The following is a 25,689-nucleotide window of genomic DNA, read 5'->3' as shown; positions in this document are numbered from 1 at the left end:
TAAATGAGAAGCGCGCAAGCCACCACCACCACGGACAGGGCCAAGAATTATCCAGGAAAAAGCAAATACACATACGACGGATCCGCTCGAAACATGAATACCCCGGCAGTTCAAGACTAAAACTGTCTGATTTCTTTAAACGAGAACATGGGGCAAACGTAAGAATGTGACAAGGCTCGGAGATATCTACATAGAAAAGAGGCATTTTACGCCAAAGTGTTGCATATTTGAGACAGGAAGAAACAGAGGCGCAGACACAGGCGCTTGGTCATGCGAAATCAAAACTGAGGGGGTAAAAAGGCGGTGGAGATGATGTACAAGTCAGTTTACCATTGTTTTTGTTTTGTGCATCTCACTGAAGTTGATCTGATTAACGGGCAGGAGAACGATTGGTTAAGCCAGCAACCATCTCAAGCTTGTGCATATGTGTGTGTGTGGTGTGTAGCACAGCAGCAGGTCTCAGGTACTTGCGAAGCCTGTCCTCATTCTCGTTGGGCTGTTTTTTAACTTCATCTGTCAAAATAATAGCGAGGGTGTAATAATAAACAGCCAATTGCAGCCGAGTGATAAGAGTGCCGAGGAGCCGCAACTTGAAGGTCGACTTCCGATACAAGTAAAGCGCGACATCCACTCCAAAGTCTTGGCATCTCGGCCTCTTACATATTCGAGAGAAGACTAAGACATGGGTAGAGATGGGGATGGGGATGGGGCTGGTTACCAACGGAGCACTCCTCTGTAAACTATCGACGAGAACGGACCTGCGGGCTTTTTACATACAAAATGTGATGTACGTACCTACCTGCATACAATACCACTTTGCAAGCTTCGCTTATTATTCACTTACCTACTTATTACTTACCTTTTTTACCTGTGTGTAATTCGAGACTTTTTCCTAGATTGGATTAGATGGGGCTCTATTGCCGACGGACCATTTACTGTTGAGGCAGCGGACTTGGTCAAAGCTGATCCCTTTCTAAAGCCCCAGTTGACTGGCTTGGACCCTGATCGTGGTCAACCACATACTGCAACTGTAATGACAATCGTGTAAGCTAAGAGGCTGAAGCATAACAGTTAAATGGTCCTGATAATGGGGCGGATGGCATTTACGTACCTTATTCATATTTCCCTCAGGGTCTGTGCTCTTGGGTTAAGACTATGTATACCACTCTGTTGTATCGAATTGATTCGCTCTCGTCGGAGCACCAGCCTCATCCAGCCACTAAAAGGAGAATACGTAGTCTTCATCTGAGTATTAGGCGTCTCCTTGTAACTCGTGTATATAGCTTACCTAGTTTCTAAGGGTCCTTTCAACGAGCGGCGGTGAAGGCGATAGTCTTGGACCCCTATGTACGGGTGATGGATGGATCTTGGTTACCTAGGGACGGGTTTGATGCCTTGGACCACCAGATGCGTTGTTTCTGCTCACATGATCATTAAATTGCATCGCCCTTCCTGTACTCTGTACCTGATACAGGAATTACCCAGCTTGGCTTGGCCTCTGCTGCGCCATATGTCGAGAGGTTCAACATCTGGTCACCTGAGCGGACACACCTCCACACTCTCCTTAACTTTAGATCATAATTCTTCCTCCTTCGCTTCTGCGCATCATGTCTCGTCTCAGGGATTCGACAAACATGGTGTTCATGGGCAGCTTGACAATTTCAGCGGTTCAGGGACCCCTCTGTGGCCACAGAAGTACGTAATTCCCCTCATCTGGGTTACAGTAAACTTATGAGTTGCATTTCAAGCTCGTCGCTTGGACCACTTGGTTTTGGACCCTGAATTTCTGACAAGATTCGATATGCGACGCCAAACAGCTCTGGTTGGTTACATTACGATGGAGCATCTTTTTGGTCTAGAATGCGTCGATCAAAACCAGGCCCTTGTGCTGGTTTTTTTTTGCCTGAGCTATATCTGATCATACGGAACCTCCATGTCTCAAGTGTCCTAGAGGGGAAACTGTCGGTGACGGACACCTCGGCGGTAATCTCGTGGCAGTTGGCGGGAGATGGCAGATCTAGAAGAGGACCCTGGTTCCACTCCCCACGTTGACGGAAAAGGCTTGTCGGCGACGCCACGAATTGAGGGCTCCAATATGGAGGAAACGTGGCTGCAACGAGCCTCGGTGGGGTATCAAATCCAAGCTCCATATAGACTCGGCGGCGCCTAGTGGGAATAACTCAACAGGGGTCGAGTAGCGGAGCGCGCTGCGGCAGAGGCAAACCACTTTTGGCTGAATTAACCCCCGTCGAGATGGAAAAATCCTGCACAGGCCATCGTGGTGGACCCTTCAGGTGGCGGGTGAAGGGATTCCCTTTCATGTCTGGATGATCTCGAAAGCTTCCAAGATTCGAGAAGGCAGCGGCAATAGGCTAGCGGGACATGACGAGGCGCCGAGGTAACTGTACTGCCGGTCCTTGCCTGTTTTCCTCCCACATACCATACCAATTCAGCTGGAGCGATATGATGACCTTGTTCCGTTGCCGGTCCGATGTATAGTAAGGAGCATCGAGTCAAGGAATTGAAGCAATAAGCAGCGAGAATGCGATGTTGATAGGCGGAATGCTATTCCTGCAGCCAGTTTCTCGTGCCAGTCCCATGTATGTGCACTTTGACCCCATCATCTCCTGGTCTATTTGACATAGGGCCGATGAGTTCCGAATTAGTTACATTACCTCCGAGAAAGCACAGTCTCCCTCCGAGATATTTGAAGGGATGCGGCCCAGGTGAAACGTAAAAGGCTCCCGGACCCGAGACCAGATGGGAAGGTCACGAGACCTTTAAACGGCGAAACCACAGAAGCTTAATAAGAGAGCCAAAGGGAGCGGGAGCTCGAGGCAAGCCCCCCCCCCCCCCCCCCCCCCGTTGTGAACACGCAACAAACAAACCCGGTCCGATGGTGGAATCCGGTGGGGAGCGATTTGAGCTTGTCTTTCAATACCTACGTAGCCTGGCAGTATCCCATTTCCTGTAGGCCAGTTGCCCCGCCCTTGGCCAAATGAAGCCCTTTGACGATCTTCTAAAGTTTCTAAGAAGACCGTCCAAGTGGAGGGAGCTTTCAGTAATGCATCAGAGTGGAGTTTATGAACTGAGTAGACCAACCATAAGTCACGTAAAGTGATGAATGCGTAGACGAACTAGTCATGGTGGGACTAAGCTTGAAAAGCCAAGGTGTTAGGAAAAAACAGAGGTAGAGGAGGGGCGGGATGATGCTGTCGTGAAGTACTTGTGCGTAAATCATGGTGAAGTAAGTTTATGGGAAATGGCATCGTAGCACCGCCGTTAGTAGACGGGAAAGGGGTTGGATATCCAATGGTAGATCATTTGCATCATCGTGTCGCTCATGGATGATCATGACGAAAGTGATGCTCTACGAGATGGAAGATAAGCATTTAGATTTACTGCACATTGTCGTATACGTCGATCGAGATGGGTTTAAGCCTGAAGCTGAAGCGTAGCGTTGTATGCGATCGGATCGGTATATGTCAGAAAGGGGACGGGAGACATCGATTCAAGCAGTGCATGCCTACCTGGGTGTTGGCCAGATGGCCCGTCTCAGGGCCTGTTCTGTGTCGCTCTGTTCGCGGTGTCAAAACAAGACATTGATATGGCGTCTCGGAAACTGCCAAATCAGATTGCAACGGTTGTCTGCGTAGTAACTGCAGTAGGTACCGAACGAAGGACGAGCACAGCGAGCACAGACCCCTGCGCGTACAGTTCGCACACAACGTGACAGTAATGCATGATGATTTTGCTATGAAAAGAAACAAACGTCAATCCATATTTGCAAGACCAAGACTAATGGTAAGACCAAGAAAGTGTGTGCGTTGTATTGCAGGTTGTGCTGAGAGCCGGTGAAGAGGTCGGCGATACAACATCGCGACAGTAAATGAGACGCTGTTTCTACTTTTGTCGAACTGCAACTACCCGGGCAGGCGCTGTTGTCCTCCTACCTGCCCGCCTACCTACCTCCTGCCTACGGAGTACCTGGGTTGGGCCTCCACTCTTTCCCCAATGCTCCATGGTAGCTGGGCCGAGTTGCTGTTTCCAATTCTATGTAATCTAAGCTTGTTCGGCTACCTATGGGTCTTGAATCTTTTGTACGTAACAGTTGGCTCATTCGCACACTTGATCAAAACCACCAGCGATACCATGTTGAACGTTATCAAATCAATCAACAAGCAGCGGAAAGACAGTAACGAACGGTCGGACATGCCGTCTCTCCGTTTGTCTTCTCTAGGTGCTCCGTTCCGATCCGGTTTCCAGACGGTGCAGAGACTGCGCTGCCGGCCTAACACATAACCAGCAACTCATAGCAAAGCAAAGCAACCCAAAGGACAGAAGCACTGGAGCCAAAGCTCCCTGCTGCGAAGACGGGAACCGCAGCTGCCCAATCAAACACCATCCTTCGGGATGGCGCTGTTTTTGACCCTCGAACCTTGCAGAGCGCTTTCGCTATCTGGCGGGGACTCGCCGAACTAAAGAGCGCGCTTGTCCAATTGCCGCCCTACGATAGTCAGCCCCGCGGACCGGAGAAGTTTGGCCACACCCTGTTGCAGAGTTGTTGGCCTTGCAGGACGTTACTGTAGTTGACGGATTCGACACGACTCTCGAAGTTTTTGGAATCTCTGTGTAGTTGACATGGTTCAAACCTCAGCAGGAAGGCCCAGAATGTACTGGTGCAAGGGCCAAACACGTTGCCTGACTCGAACGACATATTCATGATATGGCAGAGATCCCGTTCTCCAAGTTGTAACACATAGGTGGCACCGTACATGCACAGTACATTTTGTTCGCAACACACAAGAACCGGCAGTCTCAGCTCCGGCATTCTTTGTCGTGGACTTCACTGTTTGTTGCTCAACCCCTGGCATCAATCACCAACATATGTACACAGCAGGTGGTCTGCATCGCATCTGGATACGGCCCAGCATAGTCATCACTTCAGCATCGTCCGCAAATACACAGTAATTCACGAACTGCCAGGAGAAATACTCCTCGGTTGGTCAGGTCTATCCACTGGATTGAAGTTGGCCCCAGCGGCTCCAATGTCATCAAACCAGGGCGTCCAGATAGGAAATATACCTCCCGCAATTACGCACAGGTATCGAGCTACCGTTCCGTTTATCTCTTGAGACCTGTTACCGTATCCGGATGTCTCGACCGTCTGAATGAATCGCAGAAATCTTGAATTACATCACGTCGTAGCAACAGCGAGACATCGTCTGGCGTGGCGTTTTTTTGGGCCAGATAAACTCACCTTACCGCCGAGTTTACACTGGCAAAGACATACTTGAGAAACATCAATTCCTAACTGCCCCATTTCGGACTGCCGCTGAGACATTAACGACTGCGAGCCGTTAGGACCCTCTAGACCCGACGAGGGAGGATACGGAGAGAGCAAAACGCGCAACAAGGACAGGCCCTTGTCGTTGCAGAAGGACGCTTTGCTCCAAAAGTCGAGCCAAGCAGCAAGCACAAGCCACGCCCACTCCATCATAAGCTCCACCGCCTCCATCTCCACCTGCAACTGCAAGAGAGGACACATCCTGGTCTCACGCTAAACTAGAGTGCTAGGTTAGGATCCCCAGTCAGTTCTACAGTGAACGGTACGTACTCGTCCGCCCCCGGTCTCCTCCACGCGACGGTGTTGGCCGTGCTATGTTCCCAAGATCTACTCCCTCCTCAAGCCTGTTCGCTTTGGTTTAAACTCTCCCATGGCCCGCCCTTGAGTCTTGCTCGTCTAACTTTCCGTTCAACTACAGTTGTAGTATCCCGAATCCAATCATTATCTCACAAATAACTATCCGCCACCTCTACATTTATTTGTCCATCCTGTCCCCGGACTTCTATAACCTAGCAACTCTCTCTGCTTCCATCTCGAATAATCATCCGTTGCGATACAGACCGCTGTAAGCCATAAGCTAAGCTACAGTATACACATACATACCCAAGCTGCCATCGAAATCCAGCTTCACCAACATTCAATATGGCTGCCGACCTCATCATGCCTACTCTTCCGGGTGACCAGCACTCGCGTCACTTCTTTCCTCAGCAGCAGCGTCCTACACATCAACGCAACCACTCATATCAGATCTCGGTTGGCCCTCAGATCTCTCCCATCAACACCCAGTCCAGCAGCCCCGACTCTGCTTCATCAAATCCTACTTCTCCCAGATCGCATCATGCACGACAGACTCGCCCCATGTACATGCCTGCAGCACTGCGTCCCAATCTGTTCCCTTCAAAGACCAGCAAGATGCCCATCGATGATGGTGCATCTACCTCCAGCACAGAGTCTGAGAACACCCTGCGACGCACCAACAGCAGTCTCATAAACATCCCTGGCATGTCTGTCTTTGGCAACAAACTGGCGCGTGTTTCCACTGGTGATAGCTCCCAGAGCAGCATCGACGGTGACTTCGACCCTGAGATGTTTCCTGAGGTCAAGTCTCAACCCACGCGCAAGCACTGGAAGGTACGTAAAGCAGACGACCGAGTGTTATTTGATCATCCTCGTACAACACCTACAGACGCCTTTGTCTCAGGTGTATCCAACGTTCCCGTTTTGTACAACCTGAATCCCTTGCCTGTCTCACCCCAAGTCACCTACACGTTGTTTTCGCACAGTTGACTAACATAATATTGTGCAGCCCGATTCCGAATCTACTGTCTGTGACGACCCGACTTGCAAGCGCACCTTCAGCTACTTCACTCGCCGCCACCACTGCCGAAAGTGTGGCCACATCTTTTGCGACTCCCACTCCACCTTTGCTGCTCCTCTCGACCATGATGCCAAGTTCAACCCGCGTGCGCCTCTTTCTAGAACCTGCCGCCATTGCTGCGAAGAGTTCAAGAGCTGGTACACTCGCAACAGCAGCCGTGCTTCGAGCGCCGCATCTTCCGATGCTCCCAACCCTACCTCGACTCCTATCGCTGCCGGTTTCGGGGATGCCTCTGACTTGCCTCGTGGCCCTGAACTCGCTGCCAGTGTACCCAGAGACTGGAACTGGAGCACCTTCTAAGCGAACACGAGATTGTCAGCTGTCGTAGCTTATATCCGAGGACGGATGACGGCAGCATGCGGACTAATCCCCTGATTGATCGAGATCGGGTGGGTTTCCCTGCATGAGGTCAATATTGTTCCTGGTCACACCAACATACCACTACCACATTCGCTACCGCCACTACTCAAGTGGCACTATGAGATACCCGATCTGCCTGGTTCACGAAACCATGGCAGTATCATAATAGATCGACAAATATCACCCGACAAGTGACTCGATTCCTTGTCCAATCCCGCCAATCACCCCATTCTTTGACCATCCTCTACCACGATTACTGCCTCTGTCCCCATTGGCTAGTTAGTTTTTAACTAGACCTCACACTTCGCATTTACTTTTTTATTTGGTTGCTATTATTCAAAGCGAGGCGTTCTGGAAAGCAGTGTGAATTTGACTTGCTGCAACTCGACTATTTTTCTGGGAACATACAACCAGATTATGACAAGGCACATAGAGGATGTTCATTTGGTCGATATCATTTAATGTTTTGCTTGTTCTTGGAAGGCGTATTAAGAGCTACTACAGCCTGGCACACTCATAGATGGTTTAAGGAACTTGCATTGCCATACGTGGCACGGAAGGGAAATTTATGATGTTATGAAATTAGGTAGTCATCTGGCCAACTTGAACTGGTTATGCTCGTTGGCTGCTGGACTCTTATGGACCGTTACTGCTATTAGATTACATACTATGATGTTTTCACCTCATATTTTGAACCTTGCCCTAAGTGAACAAAATGTACCCTGTCAGCCATGTTGATATAGTATGGTCGTTTCGACAAACACATGAGCTTTTTCTTCTTCTTTTTCTCTTGTTAGTCTAGCCGGTGATATGGCATCCTTCCTCTGGGCTTGAAAGTGATGCATTAACCGAGATGTGTCAACATACCGTACACATGCTCTGTTCCTTAACCAGATATGTTTTCAACTATGAACGACTTAAGTCAACAGACTGGCTATTCCGGTATGTTATTGTGCAGAACAGACCAATACATCATACCACAGCATAAGATGGAACAGTGTGAAAGGTTCCGCGTGTAACATCAGGCTTACTGGTCTATGTCTTCCAATACAACGTCCAGCTCGACAGCACTGCCGTCAAGGAAAAAAGACAACATACTTATCGAGGCTCGGCGATAAAGCGTTACAGAGACAAGAATGTTTAAACCCTGACCATATTACTCTGTGCTCAGACAATCAGTTGATGGACATTCACTAGCATAACTCCTAGCAACGATATTTATGAACAGAATGTCTGTTTTCTTTTTGTTCTCTTTGTAAATCATGGTATCGCTATATCGTCTAAATCTCTTACACAGAACTCGATCGAACAAAACCGAGACCCAAACGCTTTTTGTGTTTCTTTCAAACCCCCATATTGCTCAGGCCTTGCGTCGCGACTTGCCATTAGCCTTCTTTGGCGTAGAAGCCCGCGAAGCCTCATCGGCTGAAGAACCGTTGGCAGTGTTGGCACCATCGTAGATTTCCTTCTCAATGCCCTTGGCAGCATCCCAGCCAGCCTTCTCCGCAAGAGCGATGTTGGCGTTAACATCATGCGACTTCTTGCTGGCAGCATTACTACGCTTAACGTAGCTTGCGATGAAGAAACTGACGAACAGGTAGGTCAGAGGAGCGAGGTACAGCACGTTAAGCCAAATAGCAAAAGTTTCGCCTGTGGTCATGATGCAGGGCTGAGTCACGTATTGTGTCTCGGCAGTGAAAGCCTCAGAAGTGACAGCCTGGGATGCAACAGGGGCAGCACCGGGAGCAGCAGCACCCTCAGCAGCACCCCAGATGAACTTCTTAATCGACTCGACAGCGCCGTCGGCGACAGTCTCTTGGCTGGCATCGGGAGCAGCCGTGGTGGCATAAGCTGGGACGGAGAGCTTCTGGATAATGGCGACAGGAACCTTGTAAGAAATAAAGGAGTAGGCAATGGTGTTGCTCGCACCAACAATGAACTGGGTGATTTGCATCGTGGTGAGGGATCGCTTGATAGGGGTAGGAACCCGGATTGAGAAAGCAGTAAGTGTGTAGTAGAAGTACTGAGAATGAGTTAGCCTGGTACCGTGAATACTTGAGATTCTTGACTTACCATCAAGGAGTGGATGAAGGAGTTGATCAGTACAAACTGCCAGATGGGAGCCGACATATATCGCATGCCAGCCCACATGCACAGCATGGCTCCAGCGTGGTGGTAGGTCTGAAGAGTAGAGCTGAGCTTGCCCTTAGCGAGGATGATGAAAGTGTCAAGAACCTCGTAGAACTTGCTGAGGTAGAAGATCCAACCATAGAAAGCCAAACCCTCGTTCCACATACGGCCGCCGACAGTTCCACTGGGAAGTCCATTGATAATGGCGGCATGCTCAGTAGCAGAAACGAATGAGTTCGAAGTCTCGTTGTAGTAGACTGAGTTGCCAAGGCCAGAAGCACCATGTAGACGACAGAAGCTGTCAGCGGTACCGGCAAGACCCTGAGGACCTGTAGGGTTTTGAATGCTTCTCCTCATACCGCTCAGCATACCCCAGAAAGTCCAAGCAGAGTAGACACAGAGGAAGATGTTGTGAAGGACCACAAATGCGAAGAATGGCCGGGTCTTGCTGATAGCCCATGGCTTCTTGCCGTTGGACTTGTTGTAGATGTTGAGGCTCTTGACAGTGACAGCATAGAGGATAGCGATGGTCAAGGGAACCTTGGCGTCGAGAGCCGCAGTGAACCATTGCTCAGGGATGTTGAAGGGGCGCATAATCGAAGTTGGTACATCGAGAGGCGCAATGGGAGCAGGCGCATTAGCGGGAGGGAAGCTGAAAAGGCTCGAATCGGGCATGGAGCCCAACAACTTGAAGTGCTCAGCCATGACGGTGGGATTAATGACCTGTCCTAAGTTTTGGACAAGTAAATGGAAGGAGGAATGTTCAGTTGGTCGGGTTTTTGGACTTTGCTCGTTGTCTGCGTAACGACGATATGGGCCGAATGTGAGCCGCTGTAAGTGACGAAGCGACGAAACGAAGATAGGGTATAATAGAAGGAAGAACAATCGAAACCAGAGAACAAACAGAGTTGAATAAACAAATCAGCACCGAAGCAAGGCGTAGAGAATGGGACACCTGGATCTGGGGGAGGCAAGAAGTTCAGATCTAAATACTGTGTAAAGATGCGGGAGCTGTTGGCTTTAACTTCTTTTTTTCTCCCTCTATCAAAGTCCGCCCCTCGGCTCAAACTGGAGCAATTCGGGAGTGTCTCGACTTGTAGAGTAAAGCTAAGTGGAAAGTACCTATTGAGGATCAAATCAAGGACCCGGCTGGGGATGGACCCATGGAGAAGACCCGTCCCGAGCTTTTGTTCTAGAGGCAGGTATCATCAAGGGCCCTCCTGTTACAGTTGGGGAAAGAACATTGGGAAACTGGCACCTGCTTGTCAAGCGTGGTACCCGTTGCCGCCGAAAAGAGAGACTATGCGCTTGTACCAGCCTATCATGTGTATCTTTGACTTGGTATGTGCCTCCAGTTTTAATGTTGTTGCAAGGGTTTCAAAATAAGGGTCTCGTAAGAATCGATGTTTTCTTCTATGTGTCGAGCCATCATGAATACTAATTCACTGTAGTTATATCTGCTGGTGTATTTTATCTTCATGTCAAGTACACAATTGACAGTAATAGAAATACTCCACAGGTTTTACTCGTTTATTCTTGGCATGCCAATGCCGATAAGTGGTCATCATGATTGCGAGCCGTGCCTTTGATGTTGAAGCCTTAAAATGTGTGACACCAAAAAAGTCCCGGATATCATGAGTGGATGTGGCAATGTGGGGCCTGAACCGAGGCAGAGCCAGGTACCTACCGTAGGGACTTACTTACAGTGTTCAATGGTCCGTACGGATAAGGCATAATTATCAATTCGTCGTTTTCAGGTGGCTGTTGTAGCGAAAAAAGAGCCCCTTTACTCTCCTGTAAACCTATTATTGGATTAACTACAACATCTCCTGTAATTGCAAAGTTCCGTCGGTCGTCCTGAACTGCCTATTTCTGATGCTCTGCAAGGGTTTCCGTGGATCTGTGGTCGACGTCGACACCAGCTCTGGCCGATGGAACTGGGGCCGGTTCTAGACTAAGTTAAAACTGCCAGGGATTAAATCTCTTGTCAGAGCACGACAGCCCAGATCAGTACTTTTCAATGTTAGATTCGGTGCTGTCTATACTATGTCTGCACTATCTAACACCCCGTATTTGAGCACGCGGGGGACTTTGTACTCCAAATCTCAAAACAAAATGCGGCTGTTTCTCTTTGTCGAAGCTGTTTTTTTTTGTTGGGGATGCGCTAACGCAATGGCCATGTGGAACCCAGTTTGGAAGACTACAAGTCAAAAGTTTCGGTATCCTATTCGATCTTTTTAGTGAGGCCGTGTAAGTCATTATGTCGTGTGAGCATACAAAGAACCATTGAAGTAGGCAATCGGGCATGGGCACAGCAATTATTGCTCCACTGCATAAGGATTAGGTTTTGTATGTAAACTGTTGACTAGAATCTTAACTGCAAGATACCGCTTGAGCTTTATTCGTACGTACAGGTTCATCATACTGGATCCCCATTGATGTCATGAGTGAACCGTCTCGCTTGACATAGACTCGCTTCAGATCCCATCAACCACAAAGTCGATTTACTATCACATAAACGAGGGGCTTAGAAAAATAAGAAAAATCAAAGACGAGGAAAAATATCCCGTTCTCTCCACTGTCATGCCGCGGTAGACCGAAAACCCGAAGCCAAAACCCCAGAATCCTCAACAAATCTACAATATCACAACCAAGCAGCCAAACTCCCTGTCTTTCGCCTCTTGGCCCGCGCATCTTTACCCTCTTCCCGGCGCCTCCTCCGTTGTTCGACGTCTTCTCCAACACGTATCCACCCCGGCTTGTCCTTGTACTTGCCATTCATTTCTCGCACTCTGCTCTCATCTCTTTCGTACCTGGTGGAAACGTTGACCTCGTCCCGATGGCTGGCCTCCACTCGCTCGACCTGGAGCAGACATCGTCGATAAGCCAACAAGCCGTTCTTTTCCAATTGAGTCAGCAGGAAAGCCGTTGACCGGTTGCACGCATGCATGCATACATCCAAACTCCACCAGTATTACTCTACAGATATATGCCGTTACTGACTCCAGGATTCAAACAGTCGCAGATACTCATCCATCTGCTTGATATGACAAAAGCCGGATCATGTCTCGGTTACTGTGGATCTCTTTTCCGTCATTCGGCCGGGTGTGGAGATCTCTCCCCCTGCTCCGTCGGCCTGTCATGTCTGCTCCCGAGTGAGGCAGGCGGGTCACTAAAAAATAGGGACTTAGAGCAGTGCAGACGAAATCATTAGTCCACTCTTACGCCACACATACACTAAGAGTGATCTAATATTTATATCAACCACTACATCAGTACCGGTTTTTATGCAACCCACCTGGGAGGTAACATCACACAAAGCACATAAATCACGGTCATATCAGTTACGGTCACACTTGAAAGAAACATAATTACTCCTCTCGAGGTCACAACAAGTTTAGGAAAGGCACATCACTTCATGTTAAACGTGGTAAATTCGTATCTGATTGTAGCTAATAACCATCCTGATAATCATGCAACGCCATCGTCGCTCGTGTATTCCAAAATTACAATCTTGGCAATCTCCCATGTAGTGTACAGTCACACATTAAGAAACAGAGGGTGATCCAGCTTAGAACCACTCACCACTGAGCCAGCGGTTGAAGAAGTCAGAAGAAGCCTCAGGCTGATCCATGGGAACCATGTGGCCAGCACCGTAGATCTGCATAAAGGTAAAGTTGCCGCTGGACTTGACCTTACCGTACTCCTTGCCGGCGTGCTTAAGGGGCTTGAGGTCGGCGTGGCTGAAGTCCTTCTGGCCAGACCACTGAAGCTTATCGGTCCAGGCCTGGTTTCCGAGCCAGTTGCAGATGAAGTCAGCATCGCCAGCGTAGATAAGAACGGGGATCTTGTCCAAAACGTTGGGGACGAGCTGGTGGTAAGGCTGCATCCAGTCACCAGCGAAGAGGAAGTTTCGGTTGATGTCCATGTTGCAGCTGTCGTAGCTGCTGACCTCGGCACCGAGGGCCTCCTTGACTTCTTCGCGGTTCAGGTAATCGGCGATGTAGCCGAGGCCAGAGTAGCAGAGGTTGTTGCCATCCTCACACTTGCCTCGAATGTCGTAAACGTTCTGGCCAGTGCGCTGGTAAGGACCCATCATGGCGTTGTTGCAGTAAATGCTGGCAGGAACGCAAGACCAGGCACTGCCAGACTCGTAGCAGCCCTTGATCAAAGACTGGCATCGAGGAAGGGCATTGTCCATGGACTGGCACTCGCTCTCGCTCAGCACGGAGGGGTAACCACCATCACCGCAGGCCATGGGGCGGTAGTAGGCGTACTGGGTGTAGCCATCGGTAAGACCGTTACCAATGAGAACACTCTTGAGGTTGATGTTGCGGTCATCGTGAGAGAGGATCTCGTTGGCAAAGACGGGGATATAGTGACCAGCGTAAGACTCTCCAGCAATGTGGAAGTCCTGCTTGGCGTACTCAGGGAACTGGTGGAAGAAGAGGGTGAGAAGGGCATAAATATCCTTGCCGGCAGCGACAGTGTTGCTGACAGAACCACCACTGTACGAGTAGCCAACGTTGACAGGCTGGTCGAGGAAGATGACGGAAGCGTTGTTGTTCCAAGACTCAGGGTTGTTGACGATCTCAATCTTCTTGTTGACGGAAGCAGGGCCAAGCTCAAGGAAGAGACCGGTCAAGGAAGAGCAGCCGGGGCCACCGTTGAGCCAAAGGACTACGGGATCGTTCTTGGGGTCGTTGCGGGACTCGAAGAACCCTTTTAATTTGTTAGTTTAGATCAGAATTAACTTTGGTAACGGTGAAGCTTACAGTAGAAGAGATGCTTGTCTTCCTCCTCATCGTCAAGGTAACCACTGTACTGCTTGACCTTGTCAACACCGAGCTTAGAAGGGTCGACCTTCTTGGCGCGGAGGTTGTAGTTCTCGAGCTTGCCGCCGACTTCGCGGTGCTTCTCGCCGTTCTTCTCGGTCCACAGGGACTGAACGTCGGCACCCTTGACGACGTGGTCCCAGTGAGAGTCGGGTCGGCGGTTGACCTTCTTGGGCTCAGTGAGGACCTGCTTCTTGAAAGCCTCGACAGCGTCGGGGGCAAGAAGTGTGACTTCGTCCCAGACAGCCTTGGCCTCTGATGAGATCTCTCCGAAGAACTTCTCGAGGGGCTTGGTCCACGCGTTCACGTCAAGGTCGATGAGAGGCTTTGAGTCGCCGCCAAGGATCTGCTGCTCCAGGCCCATGGCCGAAGAGGCAGCGCCCAGCACGAGGGCAGAAGTTGACAAACGCATTGTGTGCTGTTTGTACGGGCTTCAGTGATGCTAATACTGAAGATATTGATAACAGGTGGGATATGTTGGGTTGTTATCAACAAGAAGAGTGATGGATGTTGATGGAGGAGAGAAAGAAGTAAAGGCGCAAGAGAGGTGAGCGACGTAATTATGGCTGGGAAGCTCCCCCAGTCCGTCCCTGTCCCCAGTTGTCTGAGACTCGGGCCAGAGCCAACCTAGCAACCTGCAGCTGACCACACCCCGCGTAGCGGCTATGCTTCCTAGCGGCAGGGGCGATTCAGGCAGTTGCTGGGGAGGTCTGCTAACTGATTACCATTTGATTTGTGTGAGTATCTGTTAGTGCAGTGTTGCGTGTCACCCTATGCCAGGTACAGGCCCAGAGCCAAGCTAAGCTAGGAAGGAAGGCGGCGAGCCAGCAACTCAAATATCCACATGCGAAAACGTGACTCGTCGGCGCTATCTCACCTTGATGAGTCGTCGATGAGAGGCGTTCACGGGTGTTGTTGTCCGCGATTTGAGGCTGCCTCGTGATGTCCCATGCTTCTTCATTGATTCAGGGGAATAGTAACGTATATTCAATTGGTTCTATGTGATTTAGGCATACTCTTGGTCCTTGGAAGGGTTCTGCGGACTGAAAGTAACACCCGGGGCATTAATCCGACATCCGTCGGTTGAATAGTGACGTAGGTGATACAGGGTCTCTTGTTACGGTACGCGTCTGATAATGCACGCACTAAAACACAGTCAGAAACCGATTACGATCTCCCGCTGTTTGCAATTGCTTGGTCCGGGTTCAGCGCGTGTCTCGGACAAACTTGCCCAGCTCAACCGAGCTATTGCTGTGATGGCTGTGTCTAACCGATGTTTAGGTATGGAATATGCTTAGCTGTCAGGGCGTCTGATCTTGTGATCGTGTTCCTGGCAAAAACAAACACAGACAATCAGACAACAACAGCCCTGAGATAAACGGTGAAACACGAGTGAGGCGGTAAGTGCTCATCATGGACCAGGGAGTCGATTCGTTGCATGGTTGAGCAAGTTACCGGTGCCGGGGTTGATTCGTCTTCTTGAACCTTGAAGTCACTGTGCTGTACCTGCAGCGCCTATCTTCGTACCTACCCTGCGACAGCACGAATAATACGGAGAACGGGATTATGTTTGTCTGGCTGCGGTGAGTCTATCCCAGATATCACAGTGGTATAAATGGATGAATGGATTACTCATTCGATCTTTGTAGAGATAGTCGCAGTGGTATATCTGATGATGATGGACTTTGTATGCTTTTCTTAGTTCATGATATCCTAAACTCAATACAAAGAGGGACCCTGCGCTGGGCTGCAGAAACTCGGGATTTAAACTTACTATTAAGCAGTAAACAAATAGATCCACTGCTGCAAGGCCGTTTCATCTCTTGTTGTCAAAGCCAAGTTTCTACCAACTTAAGAAACAACGTGACGAGCATCGCATTTATAATAGTAATTTGGTTTAACATTTTGGCATGTTAGTCATCACGGTTACACGTTATGTTAGTTTAAGAGGCCTTATGGTAACACTGTTAGACACATCTTTAAGTTACATAATTGGGAATGATCATCGAAGGACATAACTAGAAGCAGTCGGCTGGTTATGTATGCATTCGCTTGATAGACTTAGTGAGTGAGGGAGGAGTGTATTAAAAGTCCAGAATAGACGCTGCCGACGAATATGAGGAGAGAGTTCACCCGAACGGTATATCGCATAAACTCACACGATATCAGTCGCCGAAACAAGATTCACTCACATCAGTCATATCTACATGTGCTTATTGTCAAGTTCAAACTGCAGCCTCCAATAAATATATTTCTAAAGATCAAGGTGGCCAAATTTAAAAAGAGTCATCGGCGCATTATTATTACGCATAATTAGATCATGGTTCGATCCAATGTGTACTATTGGGTATGAGTATTCAACTGAAGTGACTCAAAGCATTTGTATGATGGATGAGTGTTTATGACGAAGGTTCCCATTGCGGGGCACCTATTACGCAGTAAGAAATCCAATCCTGGCTTATGGCGGGGTCAGGAAAAAAGTTCTAGTAACAAGCAGGCACTTTAATACTTTATCTACCGCATCCATCTCTTTTTCCTCTTCTCAGCAACTTTACGCAGCGTCCTCATTTCGAAACACCCGTTGACTCGATTTATCTCATATACCGCCCACCATGTCTCGACAGATTCAGCAACCCTCTAATCAGATCAAGCTCACCAACGTCTCCCTTGTGCGACTCAAGAAGGGAAAGAAGCGCTTCGAGCTCGCCTGCTACAAGAACAAGGTCCTTGAATGGCGATCCGGCATCGAGACCGATCTCGACAATGTTCTCCAGATCCCAAACGTCTTTCTCAATGTCTCAAAGGGCCAGACAGCGCCTCGTGAGGACCTCGACAAGGCCTTCGGCAAGGGCAAGTCCACGGACGACATCATCCTCGAGATTCTAAAGAAGGGTGAGATGCAAGTCGGAGAAAAAGAGCGTGCTGCGCAGACAGAGCGTGTGCATAACGAGGTCGTCAGTATAGTCGCCAGTAAACTGGTCGACCCAAGGACCAAACGAGTTTATACGTCTGGCATGATTGAGAAGGCTCTCGACATGCTCAGCTCCCAGGCTCACAACGCTACACCTGACAAGAGTGCTGCAGGAAGCGCTACAGGAACACCTGCAACTGGAGAGGCTGGAGAGGCTAAGCCCCGACCCCAGCACAACTGGACTGGTGTCAGTACGACCAAGAGCGCAAAGAGTCAGGCACTTGAAGCCATGAAGGCCCTCATCGCCCATCAGCCTATCCCTGTTGCAAGGGCGCGCATGAGGCTCCGTATCGCTTGTACCACCAATGTTCTCAAGCAAGCCATTAAAGCACCAAAGGGCGCGAACAAGGAAGAGGAAGGCGAGCAAAAGGCCGTTGGCACCGTCAAGGACAAGATTCTTAGCTACGTTGAACAGGTAGAGAGTCAGGATGTTGTTGGATCAGAGTGGGAAGTGGTAGGCTTCGTTGAGCCTGGTGCTTTTAAGCCCTTGTCTGATTTCATTGGTAACGAGACCAAGGGACAAGGACGTGTGGAAGTTTTGGACATGGCTGTGACACACGAGGATTAAACACACAAAGACACACTCAAGTAGCTTAAAAAAGAAATCATGATACCCTTCCCTAGAATCATTAGGTATCTTTCCCATTGCCTTGGCGAACACCTTTCATTTTTGACCTTTCGTGGACTTCGTTTGACCATAGTTTCACATGGTTTTGCCATAAAACATCTCCCCTGTCCCATAATGAAGATTTTACTTGAATGCTTTTGATTCGTGACTCTGATCTAGAGTACAGCCATAGCTGCGTATGCCGGAAAGCAAAACCCTCAGAATGCTCAGAAAGATGAAACCAGCCGTCACGCCTGTCCACCCGTAACCAACACCGATAAATAGTTTAACCACCCTTCTTCTTAGAGACACCGACGGTCCTGCCACGGCGACCGGTGGTCTTGGTGTGCTGACCACGGACACGGAGACCCCAGTAGTGTCGGAGACCACGGTGAGCGCGGATCTTCTTGAGGCGCTCAAGATCCTCACGGAGCTTGGAGTCGACACCGTTAGCAAGGATGTGAGAGTCCTTGCCATCGACGATATCGCGCTGTCGGTTGATGAACCATGTAGGGATCTTGTACTGGGTGGGGTTCTGGAGGATGGTGACGATTCGCTCAAGCTCTTCGGAGGTGAGCTCACCAGCGCTATAATGTTGTTAGTATTTTTTTTTTTTGAGAATATCGTGATTGGTGCGCAGGAAATCGTACCGCTTGTTCAGATCGACATCGGCCTTCTTGCAGACCAAGTTAGAGTATCGGCGACCGACACCCTTGATCTTGGTCAAGGCGTACATAACCTTCTGCTTTCCGTCAACATTGGTGTTGAGAAGACGGAGAATCTGCACGTCGTTAGCACATGTTATTTCTGATAATTTTCCCGTCACAATCGATTTCGATGCACCTGACGCCGGTCGGGTGGCGCGAGAGCGGTTCTTCGGGCGGCGTCGATGGTGTTGAATTCGATTTCGTGATTGCGATGCTATAGGGGATGACTTACGAACTGGAAGTTCGACTTCTCTCCCGAGACGAGCGACATGATGGGCAACTTTGGCGGTCCAGTTGCTCAGAGTCGATCGTGTGTTCAATGATCGGTGGTTAGATAAAAAGAGCGAGAAGATTTCGCTAAAGAAATCGGCTGTGGGCTCGTTAGGGGAGTTAGGGTTAGAACTGGCTGGAGAAACATATCGCCGAGAAACCCCACTATTTTTATAAGACCATCACCTACCCACCTTGGTGCTTAGTAGGCTGCGTACTAATCCGTCTTGGCTCATCAGTCTGCTTTTCAACAGCTCCTCACGTTCTTTTGAAGAAGGACATCGCATTAAAACCCAGGCAACTGGCAACCAGCTCCCTTTACTCTACTTGAGATATTTTCTACCTAGTATAAAGCTGAACTTCAAATGCTTGGTAGCAATCATCTAGTTATAATTCTCCCTTCGTAGAATTAACTGTATATCCGATTTTGCCTCTACAAGGAATTTCATTAGAGAGAAGTCCGTCACACTCATGATATCTCTAGACGAGGCGATAATTGCCATTAGCTCGTCAGAATGCTCCTTGAGCAATTCTGTTATCCTTTCTGGCTGCACATAGTAGCTCTAATCTCTTTGGCAAAAAGTTCGTTCTCGCCGAGAGACCCGATGGATCCAGATTATTTAAAAAGTTCCCACAAGTCTAGAACCTCAAAACGTTATATCAATTCCTAATTCCCAATGGATAAATGGGAAGGAGGGTCGAGTTGGTTAGAACTAAGGCAGTAACCCAGACCAAATTGCATAAACAGGCAAAAATGACTCCCTGCTCATATATCAACAAAAAGAGAAGATTGCAGTATCTGTGATTAGGCAAACAGACCTCGACCCAGACAACATGGAGTCACTCGAACAACAACTGACGTTGCTCGCTTCATGTAACAAAGGCATATTATGATCCCCACAGTATTCTAGGGTTTCGATCAGGTTTCTTGTTTTGTATAGGTAGATCAAGACTATAGATAATCACGCCAGAGTGTTCATCCGTGAACGAAACATAAGTGGAAGATCACATACCAACATGAGAAACCCAAATGCATTTAACTTATGCTGCGGAAAAGCTTTCGCCCAGATCTCCAAATCCATTTGTATCGCGCTACCTCTACGCAATCTCGTGCTTATATGACATTCTCCAGCCATTATATCTCGTTCAAGGAGGCATATCCCGGGTCATAGCTGGCAAGCCAGACTCTTTATGTAATAAGACAGAAAAAAAAGTGACGGGTTCCCCTGTGAAGATAAAGGTGGCTGAAGATTTTGTATTGTTTTCACTGCTAGGACCGACTGATCTTCAAAGCAATAGCTGACAGAACCTTGGGAATTCAGAAATACGAAACGATCCTATTGACCCTGTTCTCACTCAAAATACTCTACCCCTGATGATGACGCTCTCGATATCTTCAAGTACAAAAACGATTTTGCAACTGCTTCTTCTCCTGGCTATCCCCATCGCCGGTTTTCAACTCATCGGCATTATGAGACTTGCAGCACTTAATCCATGCACCTGCATCAGGTCCCTTATGAAAGCCACCTTCACCGAAATACAATCACGGTGTTTCAACTTGTTTGTTACCAGAGTCACTGGCCCTCTAGTGATTGTGCCTTATTATGGATGGCTGTAACTCTTCTAAGAAAGAAGGCTACCACTCCTCTATTTCTATTAAGTTTGAAGTCCAACATCGAAATACAGAGTGACAATAGAAAGTCTAGACCTACGTCTACTTAAATCTCCAAGCCATGATTATCAATGTCCGAAACTTACCAGTTACTACTGGAGATAAAGCTGTAATCGAACGGTACAAGGAGGTTATGCAATAGCCACACTACTCAATCACACAACAACAGTTCATTACAACACGACGATTCGGCTAGAAGGATAAAGCCAGGTGTAAGAGCAGCTGATGCAGTAAAGGAAGTTAGAGATTTTGGGAGCAGTCGTGACTGTTCTTTTCGTGCTATCCATGCAGTTGCTGTGATCGAAATCAAAGTAGAATATGGGCAGCAATAAGCAGATATGCTGACCAGCATAGCCAGAGGCAAGCGTGATAGAGACAGTAGAGAAAGAGAACTACGGCTTCAGATGTAAGGGGGGTTGACAAAGAGAAGAAGTACCGGGGGCCATGGCTGCTACCTACTTGTCCCATCACGCCGCCCCAAATGCTCTCGATGGTACTCTCTAACTTCGCCACGTGTTTCAGGACGAGGCTAGATCGCAACGATGAAGCATGTGTGGTGCAAATCACTTACGAGTAGTGGAGGCACGATGACCACCACCAATAACCGTAGTCACTGAATGGTCAACAAAGACTTCCTGGAAACAAGGTTGTTTGTACAGCCTAGGAGCATTTGTGATCCAGTCCCTGAGCCTAGTGGCAAGACCAACACTGGAAATTATCCTCATGCAGGGTTAATGGAAACTGACCACCACTGCTACCTTCGTTTACATACGCTCATGAGACGGAAGCATCAATACGGATGTCATTTAAAGACGGGAACAAGTTGACGACTTATGCAAGACTCAGGTTCACAATTCGATGCTTGGTGCTGCACTGCACATACCCGTATTACAACGCATAAGACCATCATCGTCGCCAATGATCAATGGGACAACCATGAAGTTATCCACTTATAAATCGATTTACAAGGAGTTAGACTTGAGAACCAAGATCAGGATCAAACACCATAAACCGCCTCATAGCTATACAGAGCAAGCACGAGGCCGCGCTTCCCTCCATCATGGTAGTTGCAAACCATTCTTTGCAGGACATGGAGTTGCAAAATGAAGGAAGAAAACTACAACCCCTAATAGCGGCATGTTTCCGTGCATCAAGAAAAAAATAGAGGACCGCACTGAGTCAATGCCAAATTTTTTTGGTAGGTGTGCGAAAAACGGGACAAGTACGCAGCCAATAACTTACAGATAAAGATAACTTCTATCGTTGCTTCCAAGGCCAGCTTCAGCAACCTAGTGACATTTAACAAGGAGGGTATAAGCATTGTTCGTTGCAACTGACTTATATGAGAAGCGTTTTGAAACAAGGAATGATGGGTGCATCAACACCTTGAAGAGAAATCAGATCAAAGACCCCTATGAGGCCGGGTCCCATCATCCTCTGCCTTTTAAATACCCAATGCGTTATGGCTGACCTACACCCAATACACACCACACACGATGCTTAAGGGGATAGTCTAACCGTACAGCCAGCTACCAAGCCTGACCATATGGCAACTGGAGTATGTCATATAATTAGCCGCAGTAACAATACTTTTTCGTGCCCAAACCTGACGTGAGTGACGAAAATCAGGATCCCACTATTCCGCAGGTCATCTCATGAAGGTTTCTATTTTGTGATAAACATAATCCAAAAGAGAGATTTAATGAACACAGTAGGAAGAGGAATGAGGAATAAAGAAGAGAGCCTCACAGGTTAAGGGGCCTACCACCAGTCCAAAGTAGGAGAGCCTGGTAACTATCCAAGTCGTCAGTAAGAAATATCGCATCTCAGGGTCGTAAACTAACATGGGTTAGGTCACCTCACGCCACATAGCAGACATCTCGGCTAATTCTAGCTTCTCAAGCTACGGCTTCCTCCATTTAAAGCAGATTTCGTTGCATTGTCGGCCGGCCCATCCCCATCCTATAACTGACTCTCATCCATCATCGAAAGCTACAAGTCGCCAGCTTCACACAAGCATGTTTCTTGGTCAGTCTGCAAGGTGAATCTCTCTCTATATATATCTCGCACGGCCATTGATCTTACAAAGCGACATGAGAACAGCATAAAGGCCACCCCCGAGTCTCACGTTTGTCACATCACTTATATCAGCAGCTCTACGATTGAGCCTTGACTTTCGTATCGACCATCCGCTCCAGATTTTCCCACTTTTACCATACTCGGAGCATACAACATGAACTGCTGCCAGATCATAGCAAGAATTTTACATCACTTTCTTCGGCATGAACCGTAAGTGGTCACTGATGATGCTCAGATCATTCAAGTTCGTCTCGACGATGCCATTCTTCAGCTTCCGTTTCCGGCTAAGCCCAGCACATGTACAGAGAGCTTGTACCGTCGTTCTTGATGGTATATCCAACATCGCGAGACTGTAGCTCATACGTTATGATTTAGTGCAACCTCAATGAGAAGTCCAAACCTCAAGACGACTTCGCCATGTGCAGCGGGTGGCCTCCTAAGTCTTAGGGTATAGAAATAAGTGCTAGTCTAAGAAGCATAGTCTAAGTATCATAAGCTGACCTACTAATTTTGTTTCTTATGCTTCCAGCAGCCAATTTTTCTGATGCCGTGAGGCGTGGTAATAGAGCGTCCCCTTTCAGTCCTGATGGTGGCAACAACACCCTGGCAACAGGGAAAACACCACTAAAAAAAGGTCCTCGGTTCGAACCCAAGCTACACCAAAAAGAACAAAAAGCGGATATGGGTTAATCCGATAATCACGTGCTCGTTTCTTGTGTTTGGCAAATTTTCTGTTCAAGCTACTTATTCTGAATTGTTCATTTCCGTGAAGCAATCAACAACCAATGCCAGAGAATGAGGCATATCGAGGAACCCATTGACTCTAAATTGAGTTCAATACAAAGCGTTTAGGCTATCGTTTACCTCCAAGGTAGGTTTATACACACCATGTGTTATTTGCTACGGCACAAAACTCAATCGTCTTTTTCCATCGCTCGGTCAGCCCAGTTCAACGGCTGATCTTGAGCCGGATGCCTTTACTTCGGTTCAGGTACAAGACAAGACCAATTTAGCAACGCTTTTTGAGTACGGAATCTTTTGTGTTTTCACCAAATGGAGTCTTCCGTAATTTATCAGTTGTTACATCTCTACATCATCCTGACCTGTTTTTTGCAATAATATCTATGCTTCATCATTGCCCCGGCCTGCCAAATGTAGTCCGTGAGGACATCCTCAGTGTTCCTATTCCGTATGCTCCAAACTCCGATCAAAATCGAAAACCGTTCATTATACCTTGCTAGCTTGTAAGATAATCATCGTTGTCTGCCTCTGAAAACTGATGTTATGATGAGCTAGAAATCGTCGAGAGGATCGTAACCCTTCTGATGTTAGCATCACCAGAAGAATATCCCTTCCTAGCAAGCATACCTTGTCTTTTTTGAGTTGATGAGTCAGTAGCTCTGAAAGATTGGCTCTGTCCGTTTCCACGGTTAGGTTCGTGCTCTTGGACTGAGCGTGGATAACCGCCACCTCTTTGAGACCTCGTACGGCCAACAGCTCATCCAATCCAAGGATGTCCGTTATTCTGACATGGCGGTATGTGAGGGGGAAGAACGTCTTCATCAAGTCTGTTCTTGGGCTGAGGTACGCCAGAGTAGATTTGGAAATGCTGATTGTCAGGGACTCGAGCCTGTCGCATTCGACCAGCTTTTTGAAGGCCGTCGCTGACGTTGGTCCACACCAGTGAACTTTGATGTCGCGAACATTATGTACGAGCAGCGGGTTATTGTCGAGGTGATGCAACAGCTCGCAGCAGCAGCGGAAACGAACAGTCTTCTTGCGAAAAAAGATACGGAAGAATTCTTGGTTGAGTGCTGGGCCGAGTATAGACGGCAACGCCTTCATTTGGGGAGACTGGAAGCCATCGTATTCTCGTTCGATCTTTGGGCAATTGCAGCTCACTTTTCGTGTACCGGGTTTAATGGCCTTCCCTTTGTAAACAGTGTCGACCATTAAATCAACGATGTGTTCGCGGATCTCGGCAGGCAGTCTCATGAACGGGAAGCTGTCGATGGGTGGCGGACGGTCTATCACGAAAGTTATTCGCTGTTTTTTGCTTGCTCCAACGGAGTGTCTGATGACAGTGATCTTGCTTACCAGCAATCTCAAGGATTTCAGTACACATCTCTATGATATCGACGCATGTCTTGGATTCTTGGGGGTCTTTGTTGATCATACGGGCACACTTGGCTATCGTCGCGGCGACAGACTCCCGTCGTTTAGGGCTCAGTCGGACCATGCTTCCCAGTTCTCTCGCATCAATGATTCCTGCGTGGAAACTCTCCAGGCCTTGGAGGAGGACCTGGATGTTTTTGGTCAAGCCATACCGAGTGTGGACTGCCTTGGATTTGAGGGAGTACCAGGACTTGCTCGACATGATGGCAGAAGCGCGAGAGCCTTGCGTCAGCAATATATGCGACGGAGTTGACACAGCGGAGATAAATTGCGAGGGGGCGCTGGTGTCGACGAAGGAGGGAGGGTTGAGTGGAGTCCAAGAATTGACATCAAGTGAGGAAGCTTCTGCACCTCGGGCAGTGAAGCAACATTTATGAAAGGACGGAATATGGTTAATCACGGCCTCGTTGTGATTTTTGCAGCAGGCGCCCGTGGTAAAGTCAAATCGCTCCTTCCCGCTCAAGTGACGCGAGGAGCTAGGTTGCCGTCCCGAGTGAATGGCAGGCAGCAAACTGTGGCACATCAGATCCCTGGGGTTTATGAATGTAATTAACAAAAACTGCGTAAATAAATAAAAAGTGTGTAATTTTAGGTACCTAGTATACTTCGATATCAAGAGCGGTAACTGCTTTGGCAGTGCAAACGGCCGGCACTGACAGTGGTAGCGATGGCTGAGCGCATGGCGATATAACAATGATATCGCCCAGATACTCATATGGCTCTGCATAAAATATCACGATGTGATCAACCCGCTTAGAACAGCATACAACGGGGGGGGGGGGGGGTGCAGTATCAACACAATATGGCATTATCGACTCTTAGATGGTTTGTCAAGGCCCGACATACCATGTGGAATATTCCTGATCACACACTCCAATATAATAACGATCAGGTTTCTTTCATTGATTGTCCATTCATGTAATGCCTTATAGACTAATCAACACTTACATCACAGGTTGGTGGTGGTATATATGCAGTCATCATGAATTCCGTGCCCAGATCTAAGAGGCAGATCTGGACTCCGATATAATGGTGCATGGCACAACGACATGTAAGAGAGAGAACACGAATACACTCTTGCTGAATTACTCACTACTCCCATACTACTCTTTCAAAGATAAATGCATAGAACAATGTGTCACTTTATGAAGAAAAGGT

General features: G+C 48.2%; 9 protein-coding genes across 9 annotated transcripts; 2 read left to right on the top strand and 7 right to left on the bottom strand.

The window, feature by feature from the left end:
* Positions 1-370: 370 nt before the first annotated feature.
* On the bottom strand, positions 371-1,120 carry FGSG_06899 (uncharacterized protein; the record flags this gene model as incomplete). Its single annotated transcript, XM_011328263.1, has 6 exons — positions 371-513; positions 661-758; positions 796-799; positions 860-868; positions 930-1,001; positions 1,108-1,120. The coding sequence occupies 6 exons, from the start codon at positions 1,118-1,120 to the stop codon at positions 371-373; spliced, it is 339 nt and encodes a 112-aa protein (XP_011326565.1).
* Positions 1,121-4,972: 3,852 nt separating this feature from the next.
* On the bottom strand, positions 4,973-5,548 carry FGSG_06898 (uncharacterized protein; the record flags this gene model as incomplete). The annotated part of the gene is made up of 3 exons (XM_011328262.1): positions 4,973-5,186; positions 5,261-5,292; positions 5,408-5,548. The coding sequence occupies 3 exons, from the start codon at positions 5,546-5,548 to the stop codon at positions 4,973-4,975; spliced, it is 387 nt and encodes a 128-aa protein (XP_011326564.1).
* Positions 5,549-5,724: 176 nt separating this feature from the next.
* Positions 5,725-7,868, top strand: FGSG_06897 (uncharacterized protein). The gene is made up of 2 exons (XM_011328261.1): positions 5,725-6,478; positions 6,654-7,868. The coding sequence occupies exons 1-2, from the start codon at positions 5,990-5,992 to the stop codon at positions 7,023-7,025; spliced, it is 861 nt and encodes a 286-aa protein (XP_011326563.1). The 5' UTR covers positions 5,725-5,989; the 3' UTR covers positions 7,026-7,868.
* A 577-nt stretch (positions 7,869-8,445) lies between these two features.
* On the bottom strand, positions 8,446-9,920 carry FGSG_06896 (uncharacterized protein; the record flags this gene model as incomplete). The annotated part of the gene is made up of 2 exons (XM_011328260.1): positions 8,446-8,973; positions 9,159-9,920. 2 exons carry the CDS (start codon positions 9,918-9,920, stop codon positions 8,446-8,448), a joined length of 1,290 nt encoding a protein of 429 aa, XP_011326562.1.
* A 1,939-nt stretch (positions 9,921-11,859) lies between these two features.
* On the bottom strand, positions 11,860-12,165 carry FGSG_13015 (uncharacterized protein; the record flags this gene model as incomplete). Its single annotated transcript, XM_011328259.1, has 1 exon — positions 11,860-12,165. One exon carries the CDS (start codon positions 12,163-12,165, stop codon positions 11,860-11,862), a length of 306 nt encoding a protein of 101 aa, XP_011326561.1.
* Positions 12,166-12,630: 465 nt separating this feature from the next.
* On the bottom strand, positions 12,631-14,546 carry FGSG_06895 (carboxypeptidase Y precursor). Its single transcript, XM_011328258.1, has 2 exons — positions 13,991-14,546; positions 12,631-13,937 (listed from the first exon to the last, which is right to left on the bottom strand). The coding sequence occupies exons 1-2, from the start codon at positions 14,460-14,462 to the stop codon at positions 12,787-12,789; spliced, it is 1,623 nt and encodes a 540-aa protein (XP_011326560.1). The 5' UTR covers positions 14,463-14,546; the 3' UTR covers positions 12,631-12,786.
* Positions 14,547-16,639: 2,093 nt separating this feature from the next.
* On the top strand, positions 16,640-17,589 carry FGSG_06894 (uncharacterized protein; the record flags this gene model as incomplete). Its single annotated transcript, XM_011328257.1, has 1 exon — positions 16,640-17,589. The coding sequence occupies exon 1, from the start codon at positions 16,663-16,665 to the stop codon at positions 17,587-17,589; it is 927 nt and encodes a 308-aa protein (XP_011326559.1). The 5' UTR covers positions 16,640-16,662.
* Positions 17,590-17,611: 22 nt separating this feature from the next.
* Positions 17,612-19,394, bottom strand: FGSG_06893 (uncharacterized protein). Its single transcript, XM_011328256.1, has 3 exons — positions 18,568-19,394; positions 18,279-18,409; positions 17,612-18,215 (listed from the first exon to the last, which is right to left on the bottom strand). The coding sequence occupies exons 1-3, from the start codon at positions 18,604-18,606 to the stop codon at positions 17,915-17,917; spliced, it is 471 nt and encodes a 156-aa protein (XP_011326558.1). The 5' UTR covers positions 18,607-19,394; the 3' UTR covers positions 17,612-17,914.
* Positions 19,395-23,648: 4,254 nt separating this feature from the next.
* On the bottom strand, positions 23,649-24,309 carry FGSG_06892 (uncharacterized protein; the record flags this gene model as incomplete). The annotated part of the gene is made up of 2 exons (XM_011328255.1): positions 23,649-23,675; positions 23,725-24,309. 2 exons carry the CDS (start codon positions 24,307-24,309, stop codon positions 23,649-23,651), a joined length of 612 nt encoding a protein of 203 aa, XP_011326557.1.
* Positions 24,310-25,689: the final 1,380 nt, after the last annotated feature.

Source organism: Fusarium graminearum, chromosome 4, assembly GCF_000240135.3.
Source record: "Fusarium graminearum PH-1 chromosome 4, whole genome shotgun sequence".
In the NCBI taxonomy this organism is placed as follows: domain Eukaryota; kingdom Fungi; phylum Ascomycota; class Sordariomycetes; order Hypocreales; family Nectriaceae; genus Fusarium; species Fusarium graminearum.
Note: the sequence above shows the minus strand (reverse complement) of the source record. Positions and strands in the feature narration are given on the sequence as shown.

Bases quoted from the DNA above. Each gene is read 5' to 3' on its own strand.
- FGSG_06897 (XM_011328261.1), top strand. From the start codon at position 5,990: ATGGCTGCCGACCTCATCATGCCTACTCTTCCGGGTGACCAGCACTCG. The intron at 6,479-6,653 runs GTACGTAAAGCA...AATATTGTGCAG, and splicing joins CCACGCGCAAGCACTGGAAG to CCCGATTCCGAATCTACTGT.
- FGSG_06895 (XM_011328258.1), bottom strand. From the start codon at position 14,462: ATGCGTTTGTCAACTTCTGCCCTCGTGCTGGGCGCTGCCTCTTCGGCC. The intron at 13,938-13,990 runs GTAAGCTTCACC...ACAAATTAAAAG, and splicing joins AGACAAGCATCTCTTCTACT to GGTTCTTCGAGTCCCGCAAC.
- FGSG_06893 (XM_011328256.1), bottom strand. From the start codon at position 18,606: ATGTCGCTCGTCTCGGGAGAGAAGTCGAACTTCCAGTTC. The intron at 18,410-18,567 runs GTAAGTCATCCC...AACGACGTGCAG, and splicing joins AGAAGTCGAACTTCCAGTTC to ATTCTCCGTCTTCTCAACAC. The intron at 18,216-18,278 runs GTACGATTTCCT...ACAACATTATAG, and splicing joins GATGTCGATCTGAACAAGCG to CGCTGGTGAGCTCACCTCCG.